Raw genomic sequence first — 24,267 nt, 5'->3', positions numbered from 1 at the left:
AGCACATGAGCTTGTATCCACAGGTGTGTGAATGAGTTCAAGTTCCCTGTTAAAAACCCTGTTCTGATCTGTGTGATCTGTGTGATCTTCAGGGTTTCTCAGAACGTGTAACCGTGATGGTGGTGTGAGTATAGACCTGAACCACGGGACGACCACCCTGGCCTTCAAGTTCAAATATGGAGTCATTGTGGCTGTGGACTCCAGAGCCTCAGCAGGCCGTTACTTGGGTAGACACGTTTTTATTCCTTACGCATCATATCAAAGATGTGTGCAGCTTTGAATCGTAACACAGAGGAACATGGAGCCATACAAAGTAAATGAGGCAACAAGAGTAACTAATTACAAAATGTCTTCTTTGCACAAATGTGTCCCGCTCTGCAGCATCCAACGACGTCAACAAGGTGATAGAAATCAACCCCTACCTGCTGGGCACCATGTCGGGCAGCGCTGCAGACGGCCAGTACTGGGAGAGACTCCTGGCCAAAGAATGCAGCTCCATCTGCAGTGGTTTGAACATCAATGTGTCCCTTCTGACATCTAATGCTCTGTGTGTCTGTGTATTTGACTGTCTGCATACTAAATGTGTTCCATGCAGAGTTGAGTAAAGTATCTGGTCTACGAAAGAAACCGGAGAACACTCTGATCTGGTTTAGTTGGTTTGAGTGAAGCAAAGAGGTTCAGTGGTGAGGAGGACTGAGACTTTAACCCAACACGGGCCGTCTGACGCCTCCCTGTGTGGAGTGTGTGAGGATATGAGTGTGTGAAGACATGGGTGTGTGAAGACATGGGTGTGTGAAGGCATGAGTGTGTGAGGACATGAGTGTATGAAGACATGAGTGTGTGAGGACATGAGTGTAGGAAGACATGAGTGTGTGAGGACATGAGTCTGTGACGACATGAGTGTGTGAGGACATGAGTGTGTGAAGATGTCACGTGCTGGTACGTATCGGGCGGAAAGGATCCACACGCAGAGGGAAATCACAGAAATGAGGGTTTTAATATTCAACTGAAACAACGAGCCGAGCTCGATGGCAAAACATAGAACGAAAATGTATTCTCTAAGAGACCAGCTAAGCAAAAGGCAAAACACAAAGTAATCCTCCGGACGGGAAAGTCTCCTCCTTGATGAGGGAAGCTCGACAGGAGCCCACGGGATGCAGCCCCCGCGGCACGACGCTGGAGACGGGGCGAGCAGGACTAGGCTGTGCGTAAAAGACAGAGGGGGTCTTGAGGCTGCTGGACAGGGCAAGAACTCGACTCACAATAACAATCCGACAAGACACAAAGGGAACACATGCAAGATATAGACAGGGTGATTAGACATGACGAGAAACAGGTGTAACAGCAAACGGGGCGGCAGGTGGATGGGAAGACTATGTGAGAAGTGGGTGTGTGCGCTAAGGTGAGACTAATGGGTAAATGAGTGTGTCATTGAATGTATATGGCAGAGGGGAAGAGAGAGAGAGAGACCCGGATCCTGACAGAAGACATGATTGTGTGAGGACCAGGATTATTTATTTATCTCTGTTCATGAACTTTTTCTCCTCGTTACCCTGAACGGAGATAAATAAATAATCCTGGTCCGACGGGATGTGTTAGCAGCAGTAGTTGACTACACTCGCTGCTCCGCCGCTGCAACGCATACGTCCTGACGTCAGCGAACCGTCGGTCATTTTATTTTGTATAGCCCAAAATCGCAAATTACAAATTTGCCTCACAGGGCTTTACCGTCTGTACACATGCAACATCCTCTGTCCCGAAACCCTCACATCGGCACAGGAAAAACTCCCCAAAATATGAAAAAACCCTTCAATGGGGAAAAAAGGGAAGAAACCTTAGGGAGAACATCAGAGGAGGGATCCCTCTCCCGGGATGGACAGACTGCAATGGATGTTATGTGTACAGAATCAACAATGTAGAAGATGTACAATACATTTAATTTCTCTAACAGAAATGATACAAGTAATTGCAAGTAGCAGAACAGGTGTACGGCAGGACCACTGCAGGGACAACCTCCATCAGATAGAACCACCATCCACAGAGGCTTCTGTGGGGAGGGAGAGCAGAAAGATGTTGGTTTATGATGACAGTAATATGAATCATATTTAAAGTAATGACGATGGCAGCAGCCGGTGTCAGCAGAGCCATGCCAGGAGTCAGAACCGGGGTCCGCACGAAACTATGATTGATGGAGACCTGCTAGGCGAGAAAGCACAAAAAACTCCCGGAAAGAAGCTTAATTAGTGATGTACATTAATAAAACATGGATGATTGTGGAAGGAGAGAGTGAGAGAGTGAGAGTGAGAGAGGGGCTCAGTGTGTCCTAAGAAGTCCCCCGGCAGTCTAGGCCTAGAGCAGCTTAACTAAGGGCTGGTCCATGCTAACCTGAGCCAGCCCTAACTATAACTAACTATATATAAGTGCAGAGAAGTTAATACAGGAGTTATATGATCCCATTTCTTACTTCTTGTTAATACACGTGCTGCAGCATTCTGAATCAGCTGGAGAGGTTTAAGCGATTTACAAGAGCAGCCTGATAACAAAGAATTACAGTAATCCAGTTTAGAAGTAACAAATGCATAAACTAGTTTTTCTGCATCACTTTGAGACAGGAAGTTCCTGATTTTCGATATATTACGTAGATGAAAAAAGGCAGTCCTTGAAGTCTTCTTTATATGAGAGTTGAAGGACATATCCTGGTCGAAGAGAACTCCAAGATTTCTGACGGTGCTGTTGGATACCAGAGCAACTCCATCCATAGAGACTGTATCACGTGACAGCTGACTTCGAAGGCGCTCTGGGCCTATCTGTCATGGTTTTGGGCTCTTCCTGTCCCTTTTCCTCCCCCTACTGGTCTTTAGTTACTCATACATTGTTTCCACAACTCATCAGCTGAATCCCATTATCTCCCCCCCTTTCACACTGTTCTCTATGTTGTTAATTATTTCTGCTATTTCTAGCCCCCCTTTTCCTCTGTTCTCTGTCAGATTATTTCGCTACCCAAGCAGGAGGCACACTCACCGTCTCTTATGCTCAGTCATGTCCTGTTGCGCCTTGTTTTTTACCGTCCAGACTCAGCGTCCGGCCCCGCCGAGTTGGAGGATCCCCCGCTGAACAGCCGCCACCCCGGCCAGCCGACTTTGTCGGAATGACGGACAGTGAACGCCTCTTCCCAGCCACTAACCTCTAGTGCCTCATTTAACCCAAGAGACCTTCTGTTTATTTCTTGAGAAGACTTCAGTTGTCATTTTTGTGCCTGCCTTCGCGGCTACCCCTCAGTTACCACCTTCTGATTAAAGATCATTATTTTTTCTGCATCTCGCTTTTGGGTCCTCTCTCTCCACATCACACTATCATGATAACTTCCGTTTTTTCAGAGTTTAACATCAGGAAGTTGCAGGTCATCCAAGTTTTGATGTCTCCAAGACAATCCTGAAGTCTAACAAGTTGGTTGGTGTCTTCTTGCTTGATCGATAGATACAGTTGAGTATCGTCTGCATAACAATGGAAGTTTATGCGGTGTTTTCTGATAACGTCGCCCAAAGGAAGCATGTACAGGGTAAATAGAATCGGTCCAAGCACAGAACCTTGTGGGACTCCGTGACCAACATTGGTGGTCCTTGATGATTCACCGTTCACAAACACAAACTGGGATCGATCCGATAAATAAGATTTAAACCAGCTGAGTGCAGTTCCTTTGATGCCAATCAAGTGTTCCAGTCTCTGCAGCAGGATACGGTGATCGATTGTGTCAAATGCAGCACTGAGGTCCAGCAATACAAGAAAAGAGACAAGTCCTTGGTCCGACGCAAGTAGAAGATCATTTGTAATTTTCACCAGTGCTGTTTCTGTGCTATGATGCACTCGAAATCCTGACTGGAAATCCTCGAACAAACCATTGTTTTGTAGAAAGTCACATAATTGATTCGTGACAGATTTCTCAAGGATCTTAGCGAGAAAGGAAAGATTAGAGATGGGTCTGTAGTTAGCCAACACCTCTGGAGCTAGAGTAGGTTTCTTAAGAAGAGGTTTAATTACAGCTACCTTGAAGTACTGTGGTACATGTCCTGTCAACAAAGACAGATTCATAATATCCAGTAGGGATGTGCTAATTAACGGAAAAACTTCCTTAAGCAGCTTAGTTGGAATCGGATCCAGGAGACAAGTGGAAGAGTTGGATTTCAAAATTGTAGTCAGTGAAGTCAGTTGATCAAGATTGATGGAAGAGAAATCATTCAAGTAGGTATCAGGACCCACGGCTGCATCCAAGGATCCTACATCCGAGGACGGGTCAGCTCCGTTTGGGGGCAGGAGACCATCAATTTTCTCTTTGATAGTCAGAATCTTATTATTGAAGAAGTTCATAAAGTCGTTACTACTGAGGTCCACAGGAATACACGGCTCGACAGCGCTGTGACTCTCTGTCAGTCTGGCTTCAGTGCTGAACAGAAACCTGGAGTTGTTTTTATTTTTCTTGATTAATGATGAGTAATAAGATGCTCTTGCGTCACGGAGAGCCTTCTCATATGTTTTAACGCTGTCTTGCCAAGTTAGCCTAGATACTTCTGATTTGGTGGAACGCCATAACCGCTCAAGTTTCCGCACATTTTTATTTAAGTTTGAGAGTTATACCAAGGAGCGAACTTCCTTCTTGTTGCCATTCTTCTTTTGAGGGGAGCAATACCGTCCAGTGCCATTCTCAAAGAGCCTGTGGCAGTGTCGACAAGATGGTCAATTTGTGACGGACTGAAGTTTTCACAGGAGTCTTCTGATATCTTGAGACAGGACACTGAACTTAGAGCAGAGGGAATGGCTTCTTTAAATGAGGCTACAGCGGTATCCGATTAACATCGACTGTAGAAACCCTTGGCAGGAGGAGGAGATTCTGGCAGTAGAAATTCGAAGGTTATCAGACAATGGTCCGACAAGAGAGGGTTCTGTGGAAAGATTGTTAAGTGTTCTATCAAAATACCATATACAAGAACCAAGTCGAGCGTGTGGTTAAAACAATGAGTTGGTTTATTTACAGTCTGACAGAAACCAATTGATTCCAGCAAAGAAAGAAATGAAGTACCAAGGCTGTCGTTATCAACATCCACATGAATGTTAAAGTCACCCAGAATAATTACCTTGTCCGATTTAAGGACCAAACTCGTTAAGAACTATGAAAATTCACATAAAAATTTAGAATAAGGACCCTGTACACTATTACAAAGAGAACCGGCTGGATTATTTTCCAGGTTGGTTGTGAAAGACTGAAAGTCAGATTTTCAAATGAGTTATAATCCAGTTTAGGTTTAAAGTTTATTAAAAGGCAGGAGTCATAAATAGCTGCCACTCCACCCCCTCGGCCTGTGCCTCGGGGGATATGAGTATTAACATGACTTGGAGGAGTCGCTTCGTTTGAGCTAGTACTCCCCATCCGATAACCATGTTTCAGTAAGACAGAAAATATCAACATGGTTGTCAGATATTAGTTCATTTACTAAAACAGCTTTAGAGCACAGAGATCTAATATTCAAAAGTCCCCCTTTAATTCTCCTAGTTTGTTGCACAGTTGTATTGTTACATTTAACTTTGATTAAGTTATTAAATATAACTCGGTTGTTTACCTTTAACTTAAATAACAGTGTCCGTGGGGCAGAAACAGTTTCTATAGAGTTGATTACGCTGAGTGACTGCACGGAATGAAGCGCAGAGAAGTGTGTAAGTCTGCGACTCTGCTTCCTGGTGTGAACTCTGGGTCATGGATTAAGTCCATTAGGAAACTAGGTCAGGTTCTTAGAAATGAGTTGAGCTCCATCCAAAGTTGGATGGATGCCGTCCCTCCTAATCAGACCAGGCACTCCCCAAAACAACCCTGATGGATGTTTCTATTGATTGGTTTCATGACTTGGTCCCTCCAGGCTCTACAGGCTGAGGAGCAACCACAGGATCTCTGTGGCTGCTGCCTCCAAGCTGCTGTGCAACATGATGCTGGGCTACAGAGGCATGGGCCTCTTTATGGGAAGCATGATCTGTGGATGGGACAAAGAGGTGAGCTGTGGCTTTGAGTCTCACCGTCTGGGCCCAAACATGAGAATCCTTTTTCTTCCACTTACTGTGAAGCAGGGCCTAGAAATACAAATGTCCTCACTGCACTAGATGATTGGGAGGTTGTCTTCTGAGGCAGGATGTTTAATGTGGATCTTTTATGCTCCTGTTGGATGTGTCTGTGTCTTCAGGCCGGCCGCATGTTCTCTACCGGCTGTGGGAGCAGCTACGCCTACGGCGTGGTGGACAGCGGCTACAGGAAGGACATGGCGGTGGAGGGGCGGTCAACAGTGAGTCCACTCTGGTTTCCATCTAGCAGACAGCAACATCCGTCTCACATTGTCTCCGTCAGTCCTCTTTGGTCCAGACTGGTGTCTCCACTATTGGACGGGTTACTGGGATATTTCAGGACTAATTGTGTCCCTTTGGTGATCCTCTGACCTTCTATGTATCAATATCAAAGGTTCAAAAGGTCAACTTGTCCTTAAGTTTAAGAACTAAGAACATTTGCATGCAACTATTCTCACTTAAACTTTCCATGAGTTCCCTTTTAATCATCTCTGCTCATTCTTTTATAACTGCAGTAGGACAACAATTTACATCTATTTTGACTGCAAATTATTTCCTCAATTCAGTGTCAAGAAAACGTTCATCCAAGTTGCTTAAAATAAAATATATTATGTACAACTGACTAAAGGTTTCAGCCTAACGTTGTAACACCAATGATCCTCTGTGGTTCCTCACTTTTTCAACAGAAATATACAGTTTTTTCTGTTTTTCAAAGGGTTATAAAATCGTATGCTTTGACTGTCGATTTGTGTTCCATTATAAAGTAGCAAATAGAAGAAATATAATAAATTGACCTTAAGAGATGCATCAGAAATAAGGGAAGAGAGCAATGCAATGTATGTAGCCATGGTCTGTGACCACTGGAAACATCTGTGTCCTTATGTGTACATTGGAGTAATGTGTGTGTGTGTGTGCAGTGTACCACATGCAGCAGGACGGCTGGATAAAGGTGTGTAAGGACGACGTCTCCGAGCTGATCCACCGCTACAGGAAGGGAATGTTCTGAATGCTCAGCACTCTGAACACGACTGATGATGCCTTTCTTTCCAGAAGCTTCTTTGTGCACTTTTCTAGTAGTGATTTTGGAGATGATCCCACTGATGTCTCACAGCAGAGAAATGCTCTCCAAACGTTTCTTTCCTTCCACAAGAACCTGAAGTCTACAGGACCAAAGTGTCACTAAACTGCTGAGCTCATTGGGTGCTGTTTGTTGCTAGTGATGTAATGCAGGTGCTGTGTGTGGTGGTTCTCACATGTTTCTGTGTACTAGTGTGTTCTTTGTGTTGACCACACATGCTGTTTAAAATACTTTCACCAACACAACACACCAATCCCAAATACAGCCCTGCTGTCCTGTGATGATTGACATGAACCAACCAAGAAAAAAATTGAGTGTCACGGTTTGGTCTCTCTTCCTGTTTTAGTTTGAAGTTTCATGTTCCTTGTGGTCCTGGGTTAACTTCACTTCCTGCCTTGTCCTGTGATTGCCTGATTGATTCCACCTGTGTCCAATCACCTGCACCTCCCTTGTGTATTTAAGCCCTGTGTGCCAGTTGTCCTTTGTCGAGTCATTGTCTGATGTCAAGTTCTCGTTGGTGCACGGTTTTCCTCGGTTTTGGTTTTTTGGAATAAAGAGCACTTGTTTTGGAAGATCCTTGCTTGAGTCCTGCCTCCCTTCAACCTGCACCCTTGTCACCTGACGGTGAGGGGGTCACATGTTGATGAAAATGGGAAGAATTACATCTTAAAGCCTTTTTATTCTTTCAGTTTTTCTGTCCTTTTACTGTCAACCACATTATTTCTTTCAAAGAAATCCTGTTGTCAAAGTACAATAAATATTTTTTCAAATAATAATTCAGCTATGAAAAACAATTTTTTGGATGCCTGGTGTGAAGGTGACATCAATTAGTTTTATTATTGATGGGCATGAAATGTGATTAAAACATACAGGAAGTGTCAAATCTTCCCAGAACTAAAGCTGTTGGGTAAAATGTTCAAAGCTCTCGTGTTCCTGATGACTGGTCACAGTCTGACTATTAAATGACTATTAAATACTAATTAATATTAAATGAACTGGGTCATATCACAGGGCAAATTATACGTGTATATATTTAGGTTGATTACATATTCATAGTTTAATGTATAATGAAATGATATCATTTTGAGAACGGCTCTGATGTCATCTGTTTCCAGGCAGAACCACAAACACTTTTGACAAAGGAAGTATATTGGTCGGTATGAAAAAAGGTTAAACGTCTTAAGCTTCACAGGTCTGTGAGGATGTTTGTTTTCTTTACCTTAAGTTCAACTTTAAAGGTGCCAAGATTCTAGCAGTGAAGAAATAAACAATTTTCTTTATATAGTAAAGTAGAAAGGCCCTGCAAAGATTTGTTCAAATATATGAATGTATACATACATATTAGTATTTTATAATGTAGGCATAACATTATATACGTACATACATCAATAAGAAGATGTATTTAAAAGAGCAACAGAACCTCCTGACGTTATAAAGTCATCAGTTGCCGGGCAGATTCCAGTGCAACAAGTTTGTAAAGAAGCAAACTGAGGACAAAGAGCAGGAAGACACATGATGAGCAATCACAAATAACATGAATCACATGTATTATTTCTTCTTATGGACATATAGAAATAAATATTATATATATTTATATATATAATATATAAATATATATAATATAGAGGGTGGCGCTGTCGGGGTAGAAACCTGTAGCGTGGCAGCTGACTGGAGAGGAGGGAGTCTTCTGGAGGAGAGACACTGAGGGACGCTCTGGAGACACAACAGAGGGACGGGTAAGAGGTCCTTTATTAATATTTAATGTGTATTAATATCACTCATCTTTGATGTAGTGTATTTATAATGTATTTAAGTTCAGAAGAAGAATGAAATGGAAATAAATATATCTAAAGTTTCATTGATTAAAGAAGGGAGACAAACAGATGAAGAGGGGTCAGACAGATTAGAAAGGGAGGAGGACAGTGTGAGAGAGTAAAGAGACTAGCGAGATGGACAGAAACACAGCAGAGACAAAGACAGAATGGAGGGACAGAGTGGGGACAGGTGTGAGGGGGGAAGTGAGGGAGGGAATGCAGTGAAGGAGAGAAGGAGTTAAGGGGGGGAGACATTTGGGAGACACAGTGGTTCTCTGTGTGTTGCTGACATGTTGCTATGAAACAACAGAAGGTCTAGGAGCAACGTGTCCATGGAAGGACATTAGATCATGTGATCCTACCGGTTCTCATCAGAGAGCTCCTCCCGTAGTTCACGTACTTCTTCAGCGACTCGGGACACAAATGAGTCAGGTAGTTCTTCCAGTATGCTATATCAGCTCTGTTATGATCTAACTTCTGTTTGGGGATGACATGCTGCTGTTTTGGAGCAACCCATTGCTCTGTCTCCAGGTCAAATGATATGATGTCTTCTCCATCATAACCATGCTGATTATAACCCTTGACCTTGTTGGTGTCATCATCCCATTCACAGCCGACCATGAACTGGTAAATGTGGACACCTGAGAGAGGGAGAGAGAGAGAGAGAGAGAGAGAGAACATGTTGACATATTTGCTTGATTAAAGAGTTTAGTCATCATCTGATTATCAACGTTCATGTTGATAATCAGGCGAACCGTCAGTTCATGGGGATGCTCCAGGTCCAGGTGGGGAGGCAGGCCCAGGCGCTGGAGCAATTGGTGGAGCGGTCGGGACCCGCACCTCCACCACCGGGGCCGACAGCGTTGGCAAGCCTGACCCTCCACCGCATGACAGCAGAGGACGACACCCAGGCGTTCATGGAAGTCTTCGAGGGAACGGCGGAGGCGTGCGGATGGCCGGAGGGGGAATGGGCCGTGAGGCTGCTCCCGCTGCTGACCGGGGAGGCGCAGACGGCCGCCATAGGGCTTCCCCCGGCGGCCCGGCGGGACTACCCTGCGGTGCGGAAGGCCGTGGTCGACCGGCTGGGACTGCTGCCCGAGGACCACCGCCGGCGATTCCGGAGTGCCAGGCTGGGACCGGAGGACCGACCCTTCGCCTACGGGCAGCGGCTCCGGGACGCGTCCGCCAGGTGGCTCCAGCCGAACGGGGTGGGGACGGCGTCGGAGGTCGTGGAGAAGGTGGTACTGGAGCAGTTTGTGGAGGGGCTCCCGGCCCGCACGGCGGCGTGGGTCCGGTACCACCGCCCACCGGCGCTGGAGGCAGCCATCACCCTGGCCGAGGACCACCTGGCGGTGCACCCCAGCGGGCGCGACGGCCGGGAGGGCGCGCCACCCTCGACCCTGGAAGCAGCCGCACCACGGGGAGGGGGCCAGCAGCTGACCACAGGGCGACCCCGACCAGCCCCACGGCGGGAGCCGATGACCCGACACCGGGACCCCCCGACCGCAGCAAGCCCCGGCACTCTTCCTGACCCACCCGGAGGTTCTCAAACGCCAGGGCAGGAGTGCTGGAAGTGTGGGCAGCCTGGCCATCTGCGGAGGGAGTGCCCGCTGATGGAGGTGGGGCAGGTCATCCGGGTTGCCGGCGCTCCATCACCCTCCCCCGGCCCGGGAGCGACGTACCGCGTTCCGGTAAGAATCCAGGGGGGTACACGCCAGGCGATGGTGGATTCGGGCTGTTCGCAGTCCATGATACACCAGAGCCTGGTTCGGCCAGGGGCATTGGTAGAAGCGTCGCGGGTGAAAATAAGGTGTGTGCACGGGGACATTCACGAGTATCCCATAGTGTCTGTCGAACTTCGGTTCAGGGAAAAAAAATATAGAATAAAGGTCGTGGTTAGCTCCCACCTGACGCACCCCGTAATTTTGGGAACGGATTGGGAGGGATTTAACACGCTAATGGGGCAGGCTGCGGGGGTGCGTTCACGACCGACAGGGACATGCGGTATGTGTGCGGTGCTCAGCGGTGACGCGAGGTCGTCCGACGCCGCCGGGGGAGAGGGGGAACCGGCGGAGCCTCCCGAGGAGACCCCGGCGGTTCCCGAGTTCCGCTCCATGGAAGATTTTCCACTCGAGCAGTCTCGTGACGATACTCTACGCTCAGCCTACAACCAAGTGATAAGAATTGATGGTCATTTGGTGCGCCCTGACGCAGCACAGTCGTACCCGCACTTCTCATTGATTAGGGACAGACTGTATAGAGTGAGTCGTGACACTCGAACAGGGCAGGAAAACACCCAGTTGTTAGTACCGAAAAGCCGCCGGGAAATGGTTTTCCAGGCGGCTCACTATAATCCGATGGCGGGTCACATGTGATACGGGAAAACACTAGACCGGATAATGGCCCGATTTTATTGGCCAGGCATGCGTCCTGCCCAGAGTGTCAATTGGTTAATTCACCAGCCATACCACGTGCCCCGCTGCGGCCGCTACCATTGGTGGAGGTTCCGTTCGAGCGCATCGGCATGGACCTCATCGGGCCATTTCACCGGAGCGCACGCGGATACCGCTTTGTGTTAGTCCTCATGGATTACGCAACCCGGTATCCGGAGGCAGTGCCATTGCGCAATATCTCTGCAAAGAGCATCGCGCAGGCTCTGTTTCAGGTCATCTCCCGGGTTGGAATCCCGAAAGAGATTCTAACAGACCAGGGCACCTCGTTCATGTCGCGCACACTGGGAGAACTTTACGGGTTACTGGGCATTAAGTCCGTCCGCACGAGCGTGTACCACCCCCAGACCGACGGGTTGGTAGAGCGGATGAATAGGACGCTGAAGTCCATGATTCGTAAATTTATTAGCGACGATGAACGTAATTGGGACAAATGGCTTGACGTAAAAATGTACAATACATTCAAATCCTCTAACAGAAATGATACAAGTAATTGCAAGTAGCAGAACAAGTGTACAGCAGGACCACTGCAGGGACAACCACCATCAGATAGAACCACCATCCACAGAGGCTTCTGTGGGGAGGGAGAGCAGAAAGAGGTTGGTTTATGATGACAGTAATATGAATCATATTTAAAGTAATGATGCTTACTATAATTATGATTAATATTACTGTCATCATAAACCAACATCAGCACAGCCATGCCAGGAGTCAGAACCAGGGTCCGCACAAAACTACGATCCACGGAGACCTGCTAGGCGAGAAAGCACAAAGAACTCCCAGAAAGAAGCTGAATTAGTGATGTACATTAATAAAACATGGATTATTGTGGAAGGAGAGAGTGAGAGTGTGAGAGTGAGAGAGGGGCTCGGTGTGTCGTAAGAAGTCCCCCGGCAGTCTTAGCCTAGAGCAGCTTAACTAAGGGCTGGTCCAGGCTGACCTGAGCCAACCCTAACTAAAAGCAACATCAAAGAGGAACGTTTTAAGCTTTATCTTAAATGAGCTGACCGAGTCTGCCCCCCGGACTGAAAGTGGAAGCTGGTTCCACAAAAGAGGAGCTTGATAACTGAAGGCTCTGGCCCCCGACCTACTTTTTAAAACTCTAGGAACCACAAGTAGCCCAGCATCTACGGAGCGCACATGCCTTGTAGGGCAATACGGTGTAACAAGCTCTTTAAGATAAGACCGTGCCTCACCAGCAAGTGCCTTGTAGGTGAGAAGAAGTACCTTAAATTCAATTCTTGATTTAACAGGAAGCCAGTGCCTTAAAAGTTAATACAGGAGTTATATGATCCCATTCCTTAGTTATTGTTAATACATGTGCTGCAGCATTCTGAATCAACTGGAGAGGTTTAAGCGATTTACAAGAGCAGCAGGATAACAAAGAATTACAGTAATCCAGTCTAGAAGTAACAAATGCATGAACTAGTTTTTCTGCATCACTTTGAGACAGGAAGTTCCTGATTTTTGATTTATTACGTAGATGAAAAAAGTCAGTCCTTTAAGACTTCTTTATATGAGAGTTGAAGGACATATCCTGGTCGAAGAGAACTCCAAGATTTCTGACGGTGCTGTTGGATACCAGAGCAATTCCATTCATAGAGACTGTTTCACGCGACAGCTGACTTTGAAGGCGCTCTGGGCCTATTATGATAACTTCCGATTTTTCTTCGTGGTCACAGTTATTTACAGACGTGCGTCTCTGTGACTCACAGCTGATCCGTATTAGCTGATTAGTGCAGTCTGACATGACCTGAAGGTATTCAGGTTTTACAAGGGACATTTCAGAACCTTCCTTTCCTTGTCTCCACCCCCCCTCCTCCCGAGGTGCTCCTTTGCAGTGGATAGTTTCACACGCGTGCTGCACTCTGTCTCACACAGCTGAACTATAACTGCTGATTAGTGGAGTCACATGACGCAGCTATGCTTTCTATCAACAGACCATCATCATGAACTCCCTTGCTTGCCCACCCCCCAATCCCATAATTTCAAAATGAACCCACCATGGAGGGAAATCTTACTGTAATGTTTGATGAGGCCCATAGATTAATAATTTCTTAGTTTTCTTAGTTTAGGGTCACTGTGGGTGAGTGGGGACGTCCTCCAATCAAAGGGTTGGCGGTTTTAATCCCAGGCCCGGCTAACCTGCATGTCAATGTGTCCTTGGGCAAGACACTTAACTTTCACTTCCCAGCATTGCTCCTCTAGCTGGGACTACAGTGTGTGAATGTTAGTTACTGATGGGCAGGTTCCACTGTGTATGGTAGGTCTTGTCATTAGTATATGAATGGGTGAAGGATGTCATGTAGCGTTAAAGCGCTTTGAGTGGTCAGAAGACTAGAAAAGCGCTGCACACATAAAAACACAATAAAAGCCTCAATGATTATCTGTACCTCAACCATAAAGCACAGAATGAAGCTGTTTTGTTGTATGTATGTAAGTATGAACTGCTCTTTCAAATACTAGTACTTTCTTCTACTGCTACTACCACTAGTACAACTATAACTAGTACTACTACTTCTATTACTACCAAAATACATGTTTTAATTCTCAACTTTTATTATTTCTGTATTTTTTTCAAATTCAAATCAGCTTCTCCCATATTTGTATTTTTCGCAATTCTTTAAAATTAATTTCAGCTTTTCCTATGTCTATTCTTTCAGCAATGATTAGGATTCTTTTCAGCTTTTATTACTGTATTTTTTTAAATTCATATACGCTTCTCCCATTTCGCAATTATTTCAAGTTCATTTCAGCTTTTCTCATTTCTGTATTTTAAGCAACTTTATAAAAATTAATTTCAGCTTTATGCATTTAAACACATTTTCATTAAGAAATGGATTTTCTAGTTAGAAATGTTATGCCAGGGCAAGCACAGAATGGATTGCTGGGTGAGGAGGAGAAAGGCCTCGATAGGGGCCCCCGGACCGTACATCCTGTGGTCTGCACTGAAGGGGACAAAAGACCAACTGGGCGGACTTTCTCTTATTTCAAACTGTTTCGTGCCTCGGCCTGCTTGTGGGAGGGGGTGTGTGTGTGTGTTTTGATTTGTGTTCCCACAGGTGTTCTGACACACCCACCATGCAGTAATCTCCACTGCCCGCTCCCACTAGTCACCCTCACCCACAGTCAATCAACCTCAGGATGCATGGCTTAAAAGGAGGTCGGGAGGGAAAAACAAGCGGCAGAGCTGTTGGAGAGAGCAGAAGGACTGTTGTGAAAAATAACTTTTGGAAGGAACTATTGTTTTGAGCGGAGCTGTGTTCAAGTGACATTTTGTTTTGTTTACATATGCATTTGGTCATTTGAACTGGTGAAGGTTAAGTTATTTTTGTTATTCTGTCTGTTTTTATCACGTTGTTTGTACTATTCAGTTTTTGTTTCTTCAGTTGGGAAAAGGGGACCGCACAATGGGAGTGTGTAGGTAAGAGACCCTGGGGTTTACATACTACCCGTAGATAAACCTCTGTCTATATACACTAGGAAAGAACCGGGGCGGACCACCCCCTGTATTTATCATAGAGAGTTTAGCAGACTGGGTTTGGACTAGATAGGTTTGAGTCTTTTTCATTGGTTAATTTCTCTGCTTTGGTTCGGCTCAGTTCCTTTTCCCCCACTACCGTATTATAGGTAAAATAAACCTTGTTGAAACAATACTGTGTTTTGTTGGTTCTGCTTGTGCGGCCACACAATTTTTTCACTTCACCCACCTTGTGGCCAGCTCACGTGTGACAGCGTGTTACGGTATCCTCTCTTTAGAGGAGTAACACAAACTGTACAGTAAAGTTTTATGGAAATATACATGGGCATCGAGGAAAGAAAATGACAACTATAGTGGCATTTTTGCTGACTTTGCCTTCAATCTTAAAAAGTACACAGTAATATTTGATGGAAATGTACATGGTTATAGAGAGGTTCCTCTGGACATCCTGAAGTTTGTCTACAGAGCCAACAGGACTGTAGACGATTCTGTCAACATGGCCCTCCACTTCATCCTCCAGCATCTGGACTCCCCAGGAACCTACGCCAGGATCCTGTTTGCGGACGTGAGCTCTGCCTTCAACACAATCATCCCGTCTCTGCTGCAGAACAAACTCTCAGCTGCACGGGCCCGACTCCACCAAGTGGATCACTGACTTCCTGTCCAAAGCGAAGCAGCACGTCAATCTGGGGAAACATGTCTTTGCCTTTTGGTCCATCAGCACCGGTTCCCCCCAAGGCTGCGTTCTTTCCCTCCTGCTCTTCTCCCTGCACACCAACATCTGCACCTCCAGTCACCAGTACGTCAAGCTCCTGAAGTTTGCGGATGACACCACCCTCATTGGACTGATCTCTGGTAGGGACTAGCTCGCCTACAGGTGGGAGTCTGACCATTTGGTGTTGTGGTGCAGCCATAACAATCTGGAGCTCAACACCTTGAAGACAGTGGAGATGGTTGTGGACTTCAGGAAGAACGCAGCCCCACCTTCCCCCCTAACCTTGTGTGACTCCCCCATCACCAATGTGGATTCCTTCTGTTTCCGGGGGTCCATCATCACCCAGGACCTGAAGTGGAAGCTAAACATCAGCTCCAGCACCAAAAAGGCTCAGCAGAGGATGTTCTTCCTCAGGCAGCTGAAAAAATTCAACCTGCCAAAGACGATGATGGTGGACCTCTACACGGCCATCATCGAGTCCATCCTCTGCTCCTCCATCACCGTGTGGTACGGTGCAGCCACAGCAAAGGAGAAGGGCAGGTTGTAGCGTGTAATCATCTCTGCAGAGAGGGTGATTGGCTGCAATCTTTAGTCTCTCCAGGACTTGTTCGCTTCCAGGACATTTAAGCGGGCTAGAAAGATTGTAGTCGACCCCTCTCACCCCGGACTTCCCGCCACACTAACAGTACCTTCCCTTCGGCAGTTGGGTTTTCAACCGAGCCGACTGACTCTCACTCTCATGTACATACACTTTGTCACTTTCACTTGTAACTTTCTGTTTAGCTGCTGTAATTTATCATTATTTCTTAACTTTCTAACCTATAGCTTTAGCGTACTAACCCATAGCATATATTTTATATTTTGATCTTATTGCTGCACTACGTTGTCTGTTGTCCATTATTGTACTGTCTTCCGTCATGCACCAACCGCCAAGTCAAATTCCATGTATGTCAAACATATGATGGCAATAAACGTTTCCTGATCCTGATTAAGTGTCAATAGTGTATTACCCAGCTTGGATCTGGTTTAAAGAGTTCAAAGATTAAAAAAAGAAAAATACAATGGCATTATTGACTTTTCCTTCACTTTTCTCAAAATCTGTACAGTAATATTTGAAGAAAATGTATATGATATAGAGGAAGTCAACCTGAACTAGGATCAAGTGTCAAGAGTGTTAGCCAGCTTGCATCTGGTTTAACCCTTTTAGTCCTATAGGCGTTTTTTAGGCTTCATGCTCGAAATTGCATTTACACACTAAAACTTTCCTTGTGGACCAATGTAGGTAATATATATATTTTGCTGTGAGACTGGGTTGTCTAACCTGGAGTTCTAGTTAGGATGAGGGGAAATATTTATCCTCAACAACACAGAAAAGTATGTTTATATCCTTATATTTAGGAACTGGAAGCAGAAAATGTTTCAGTCAGGAAAAGACCTCCAACTGTTTAATCTGTGTGTGTGTTTATGTACTAACAAAAGGATGTAAATATAAACATAGTGTGAAACATAAACAAACCTCCAGTTTGGTTGAAGCGTTGTTTTGCTGTTTCAATGTTGGCTTTGAAGTCCTGCTGTTTGCCCATAAGGAGCTCAGTGTACCTCTTCCAGTACTGAGGATCATCCTCTGTGACTCTGCTCATCCAGTCCTGTCTGGGTTCTACTCTCCTGGTGTTACTGTCATAGTGAACAAACTCTACTTCATCCACCAGCCCAACAGATACAAACTCTGGGAAGTTTGGGACTCCAGAGGACCCAGTGAAGAAATACTTCAGAGAGTGAATCCCTGGAACCAAAAAGGAATCATTTTCACTTCTGATGTCACACTTTAATAAATCAATAATGATGTTGTTTTCCTGCAAACAGAATTCAAAAGAAACACAGAACATCCAAGACACCCTGATAACATTTGCTGTGTTTAACAACTCAATAAATACAGAAATAAATGTTTACTTTGATATTTATGATTTAGCTTCTAAAACATTATATTCTGAAATGAAATATTAAATAAGTCACATATTCAGATCATCATTTGTGTTCCTGACTTTCAGGGATAGAAATCAGTTTGTTAGCCATGTCCAATAATAACGGGGCTATAACTCTCCTTTATGCCATCAGTGTGGTTTGTGTCTGTAAGATTCAGTAATAAACAGCTGACATTTGTACATTAACAGACTGTATTGGACATGAACTAAGCGGAAGTTAAACGAGAGCGTACAGCCGGTCAGAATATGCTTCTTCTTCTAGTTTTGAATTCATTTAATGATGCTGAGATCCTTCGACAAGATGTTAGGAGTGATTGGCGAAGTTTTGAAACCAGGAACGCGCTTGAAGAAGCACATGAGCCGCTGTAGCGGGTGGACACAATACGAACTGCAAATAGCGCAGCGTCTTACATAAAGGGATGTACGTCTTAATGCGAGGCTTTAGAAATGAACACAAAGGGAACGAGAACCTGAAACGAGAACCCATTTTTCAGTGACTGTGTTACGTGCCTACTGGACAAAAGAAATGTATAACATTTTGGCAATAAATGTTACTGATCTGTTTTACTTTATATCAGTATTAGCGGGATGAATTAGAATATTTAAAAGTCTCAGCACAGTAAAATGTCTGCAGGTGTCTGAGAGTTTCGAATTATGTTTCACAATCCTCCAATGTCCTTTTTGTCTGAATTCATAAGTCATATTTAGGAGTTTTTATTTCAGCACTGGTCACTAAAACGTTTTGCAAATCTCTGAGAATAAATCTATTTCCTGTTATTAACAAACACTCAGAGGGTGAAAAGTTTTGAAAATGTCATTCGGGCCCATTCTTCCACACAGTTTTCAAATCTTGAAGGTTCCGTGGGCCTCTTCTATGAATCTTGATCTTCAGTTCTTTCCATAGATTCAATGGGATTTGAGTCAGGTAATTGTGGGCCATTCTAGCAGCTTTGTTTTCTTTCTTTGAAACCAGTTGAGCGTTCCCTTGGCTGTGTGTTTGGGATCATTGTTTTGCTGAAATGTCCACCCTCGTTTCTGTTAGGAACCCGATCTGCATATCTGTTGTTTTTTTGCCCTGTCTGTTTTTTTCCATATAGTTTCCACCTCTGGGCCCCACCTTCAGCCCTGCCCCTCTCTTGGGAGCTCAGCTGTGGCTCATTGCAGTGATCACCTGTGGCGGGTATAAGGCCTTCAGTGTTCCCAGGCGCGTCGTCAGTTCGTCCCAGTTCCCAGGCTGGTCTCAGGTGCGTCTACAGAGCTCTCGGAGTTTGTTCACTGTTTTGCATTTTTTGTTCTTTGGGTCCTGCAGAGCCACGTAGTACCACGGAGTACACGGCGGTACGAGACTCGTGATTGTGGTGTCGGACCGCGGGCTTCCACACCAGAACCCTGCCCCAGCTCGGACTACAAGAAGTCGGTGGAGTTGCCCTCCCGGCCCCTGTTGAGCCTGAGGAGCATTTTGCTTTACCTTTTGAAAGATCTGCTTTGTTTTTGATTCACCTTCTTGGCACAGCGCAAAATAAAAGAATCGGCTGGACATAGTGCTGTTGTGTGCGTGCTTTTGGGTCCACCGACTACACACCCCTAACAGAACGAACTGACCAAATAATGGACCCAGCCCCCGCAGCAGCACCCCCCTCTAAGGACCACCTGCAGAGGGCGGTTTCCAGCCATGGCACTCTTCTCGGGCAACACCAGCAGGTGCTGCAGGAACTACACGACTCCCAGCGTACCCTCGGGGCCCAGATGACAGAGCTCGGAGGCATGATGCAGAACCTGACGCTCCAACGTCCACCTCCTCCTGAACCGGTGCATGAGGACTTATCCAGCATCCGTGAATCTTTTGTCCCCTCACCCGTACCTTTTGATGGGGCGTCCGGGGAGTGCAGAGGGTTCCTGCTACAGTGTGAATTTGTTTTTAACCAGCAACCCCGCACTTTTTCTTCAGACAATGCTAGGGTAGCCTACACAGTGGGCTTACTGCGTGGCGAGGCGCTGGTGTGGGCTGAAGCGTGGCTCAGCAGGCGCAGTGCAGACCGAGTCACCTACCCGTCCTTCATAGAGCAGTTCAAGAAGGTCTTCAACCACCCGGTTTACGCCAGGGATGTGGTCCAGCATCTGCTCAGTCTTCGCCAGGGGACGACCAACGCCGCAGAGTATGCTGTCGATTTCCAAATCCTGGCCACGGAGTCTGGTTGGGGCGAGGAGGCGCTAAAGGGGATTTATCGCAACAGCCTTTCAGATCTGTTAAAGGATGAGCTTCCTGTCCGGGAGGTGCCTGAGTCATTAGAGGAGCTACTCACACTCTCCATCAACATTGATAACCGTATTCGGGAACGCCGTCGGGAGAGGAACAACAGGCCCACCATCCCTGCTCGGCAGCTGACTTTCACCTCCACCTTTCAGTTTACGAGCCCTTTTCAACAATGCAGCCCTGCACGCCACCTCTCTCCCACCTCAGCACCTTCCCCCATGGAGCCAGAGGAGCCGATGCAGCTAGGACGGGCCCACCTCTCTCCTGAGGAAAGGGAGAGGCGTTTTCGCTCCGGAAGCTGTCTCTACTGTGGGCAGTTGGGACACCGCCTGGCCGTCTGTCCTGGTCGGCCAAAAGAGAGAGCTCGCCGGTAAGAGTGGGGGTGCTGGCGAGCGATTCAGGGGAGGTTCCTCCTTCCTGGCCCCAATCATTGTTTCCTGTCACCCTGTACCTTTCGTCTGGACCTGTGCACCTTTCCGCACTTATTGACTCAGGGGCCGAACAGAACTTTTTGGACACCACTTTTGTTATGAGTCAAGACATCACTCTGGAAGCATTAGAACGGCCTCAGCTGGTGAGCGCGTTAGACGGCAGTTCATTGGCTGAGATAACACACCGGACTCAACCCATCTCCCTACTCGTGTCTGGGAATCACAGTCAGAGGATCCAGTTCTATGTTTTCCCTTCCCCTCAAACACCGCTGTTCTTGGGCCTTCCCTGGCTCAAGGATCATAATCCCCAGATTGATTGGGCAGGGGGTAGGATCACAGGCTGGAGCTCCACGTGTCACTCTCGTTGCCTCCGGTCTGCAGTTCCCCGTCAGTTTCCACCCTCAAGCAAACCAGACACCGCCCTCAGCCTCCCCGCGGTGCCTGAGGAGTACCAGGACCTAGCAGAGGCATTTAGCAAGGAGCGGGCCTTCTCACTTCCTCCTCATCGCCCCTATGATTGCGCCATTGACTTGCTCCCGGGCGCTCCACTTCCCACAAGCCGGCTATATAATCTCACCCGGCCTGAGCGCGAAGCCATGGAGAGATACATCACGGACTCTGTTGCTGCAGGAATCATTCGTCCCTCTTCTTCACCGGTGGGAGCGGGATTCTTCTTCGTCTCCAAGAAGGACGGGACCCTCCGTCCCTGCATCGATTACAGAGGTTTGAATCTAATTACTATCAAGAATAAATACCCATTACCGCTTATCTCCTCTGTTTTCGGGTCCTTAGCTGGAGCCAAGATATTCACAAAACTGGATCTCCGCAACGCTTATCATCTGGTGCGTGTTCGGGAGGGGGATGAATGGAAGACTGCCTTTAATACACCGTTGGGACACTTTGAATACTTGGTGATGCCATTTGGATTGACTAATGCCCCTGCAGTCTTTCAGGCACTGGTCAATGACGTGCTACGTGACTTTCTTAACCGGTTTGTGTTTGTGTACATTGACGACATTCTCATCTTCTCTCCCAATCCCCAAGAGCACATTAACCATGTCCGCCAGGTTCTGCAGCGACTGCTGGAGAATAAACTATTCATTAAGGCTGAGAAGTGTGAATTCCACGTCACCTCCGTGCAGTTCCTGGGTGTCTTCATCGAGGAGGGGCAAGTGAGAAAGGACCCGGAGAAGGTAAAGGCAGTGACGGAATGGCCCGTACCCACCTCTCGTAAGAAGCTACAGCAGTTCCTGGGGTTTGCTAATTTCTATAGACGATTCATACGGGACTACAGCCGTACAGCTGCACCCCTGACTCAACTCACCTCCTCCAAGGTACCTTTTTCTTGGTCCCCAGCAGCAGACAAGGCCTTTTGCGCCCTCAAGGGCCGTTTCGCCACAGCCCCAATCCTGGTCCACCCAGACGAGACCTGCCAGTTTGTTGTCGAAGTTGACGCCTCAGACACCGGCGTCGGAGCCGTACTATCCCAACGGTCAGCTGTCGACTCTAAACTCCACCCTTGTGCTTTCTTCTCTCACAGACTTTCCCGGGCAGAGAGGAACTACGACGTGGGCAACAGAGAACTGTTGGCAGTCAAGTTAGCCTTAGAGGAGTGGAGGCACTGGTTGGAGGGAGCGACACACCCCTTTGTTGTCTGGACCGACCACCGCAATTTGGAATATATTCATACGGCCCGACGTCTCAACTCACGCCAGGCCCGCTGGGCTTTATTTTTTGCACGTTTTAATTTTACAATCACCTATCGGCCGGGACACAAGAACACAAAGCCGGACGCCCTCTCCCGTCAGTTTGGCCCCGAGGAGGGTGACTCAACTCTGGACACCATCCTTCCTGCCTCGTGCGTGCTTGGAGCGGTTACCTGGGAGATCGAGAGGGTGGTACGTGAGGCCCAGAACACCCAACCCGACCCCGGGGGGGGGGGGCGCCGAATCGCCTGTTTGTTCCGGTGTCCGTCCGTTCCAAGGTCCTAAGGTGGGCCCATGAGTCCCGCCTCTCTGGTCATCCTGGTATCCGACGAACGATACAGTGGCTTCGCCGCAGTTTCTGGTGGTCATCCCTTGAGGAGGACGCTCGTTCGTATGTGCTGGCCTGCACTACATGTGCCTGCAACAAGGCATCACACCGCACCCCGATGGGTCTGCTGCGACCACTCCCGGTACCCCAACGTCCATGGTCACACATCGCAGTGGACTTTGTAACTGGTTTCCCTCCATCCGACGGCCACACTGTCATTCTGACGGTGGTGGACCGTTTTTCGAAGGCGGCTCATTTCGTTCCCTTGCCCAAGCTCCCATCAGCTTGTGAGACCGCCGATTTGCTGGTTCAGCATGTCTTTCGGCTTCATGGCATCCCTGCAGACATAGTTTCCGACCGTGGCCCGCAGTTCTCCTCCCAGCTTTGGAAGGCATTCTGTCACACCCTCGGAGCCACGGCCAGCCTTTCTTCAGGATTCCACCCCCAGACTAATGGTCAGACAGAGAGGCTGAACCAGGAGCTCGAGGCCTTCCTCAGGTGTGCGACCACCACCGATCCCTCCTCATGGAGCCGTCACCTTCCATGGATTGAGTACGCCCACAATTCCCACACGTCAACGGCCACTGGCCTGTCCCCATATGAGGCCTCCTTGGGATATCAGCCCCCCTGTTCCCCAGCCAGGAAGTTGAGGTTGCTGTTCCATCAGTCCTGAGCAATGCCCGTCGTTGTAGGAGAGCCTGGAAAGCGGCTCGAGCAGCGTTGCTTCGCACAGCAGAGCAGAACAGGAGGGTGGCGGACCGAAAACGCGCATCTGCCCCCACCTACCGAATCGGCCAGTCTGTGTGGCTCTCGTCCAAGGACATCCCCCTGCGCACTGAGTCTAGAAAGCTCTCCGCCAGATATATCGGTCCCTTCCCCATCATCTCAATCATCAACCCAGTCTCTGTCAAATTACAGTTGCCACGCTCCATGAGGATTCACCCAGTATTCCATGTCTCCCTCCTTAAGCCAGTGGTCTCCAGCCATCTCAACCCCCCTCCAGAACCCCCTCCACCCCCCCGTCTCATTGAGGGGGGGCCCGTCTACACTGTTAATCGACTTCTGGATGTGCGCCGTCGGGGAAGGGGGCATCAGTACTTGGTGGACTGGGTGGGTTACGGACCAGAGGAGCGATGTTGGGTGCCCCGTTCCCGGATCATGGACCCGGAGCTCATTAGAGATTTCCGACGTCGGAACCCAGATCGTCTGAGCGGTTCGCCAAGGGGCTCCCGTTGAGGGGGGGGGGGGTACTGTTAGGAACCCGATCTGCATATCTGTTGTTTTTTTGCCCTGTCTGTTTTTTTCCATATAGTTTCCACCTCTGGGCCCCACCTTCAGCTCTGCCCCTCTCTTGGGAGCTCAGCTGTGGCTCATTGCAGGGATCACCTGTGGCGGGTATAAGGCCTTCAGTGTTCCCAGGCGCGTCGTCAGTTCGTCTCAGTTCCCAGGCTGGTCTCAGGTGCGTCTACAGAGCTCTCGGAGTTTGTTCACTGTTTTGCATTTTTTGTTCTTTGGGTCCTGCAGAGCCACGTATTACCACGGAGTACACGGCGGTACGAGACTCGTGATTGTGGTGTCGGACCGCGGGCTTCCACACCAGAACCCTGCCCCAGCTCGGACTACAAGAAGTCGGTGGAGTTGCCCTCCCGACCCCTGTTGAGCCTGAGGAGCATTTTGCTTTACCTTTTGAAAGATCTGCTTTGTTTTTGATTAACCTTCTTGGCACAGCGCAAAATAAAAGAATCGGCTGGACATAGTGCTGTTGTGTGCGTGCTTTTGGGTCCACCGACTACACCCCTAACAGTTTCATCTTCATCCTGGTAGATGGCAGCAGATTTCGGTCAAGAATTTCTCTGTAAATTCGCCCATTCATCCTTCCTTCAATTATGTGAAGTTTGCTAGTACCATTTGCTGAGAAGCAGCCCC

General features: G+C 47.5%; 1 protein-coding gene and 1 pseudogene across 1 annotated transcript; both read left to right on the top strand.

Moving 5' to 3' along the window:
• The window catches only part of LOC134107147 (proteasome subunit beta type-7-like), a 90,810-nt pseudogene that overhangs the window by 8,197 nt on the left and 58,346 nt on the right, over positions 1-24,267 (top strand).
• Positions 6-7,494, top strand: LOC134107136 (proteasome subunit beta type-8-like). The gene is made up of 6 exons (XM_062558595.1): positions 6-27; positions 93-227; positions 382-490; positions 5,904-6,036; positions 6,225-6,384; positions 7,020-7,494. Exons 1-6 carry the CDS (start codon positions 6-8, stop codon positions 7,106-7,108), a joined length of 648 nt encoding a protein of 215 aa, XP_062414579.1. The 3' UTR covers positions 7,109-7,494.

This window comes from Pungitius pungitius, chromosome 17 (assembly GCF_949316345.1).
Source record: "Pungitius pungitius chromosome 17, fPunPun2.1, whole genome shotgun sequence".
In the NCBI taxonomy this organism is placed as follows: Eukaryota; Metazoa; Chordata; class Actinopteri; order Perciformes; family Gasterosteidae; genus Pungitius; species Pungitius pungitius.
This window is presented reverse-complemented; position numbering and strand designations above follow the sequence as displayed.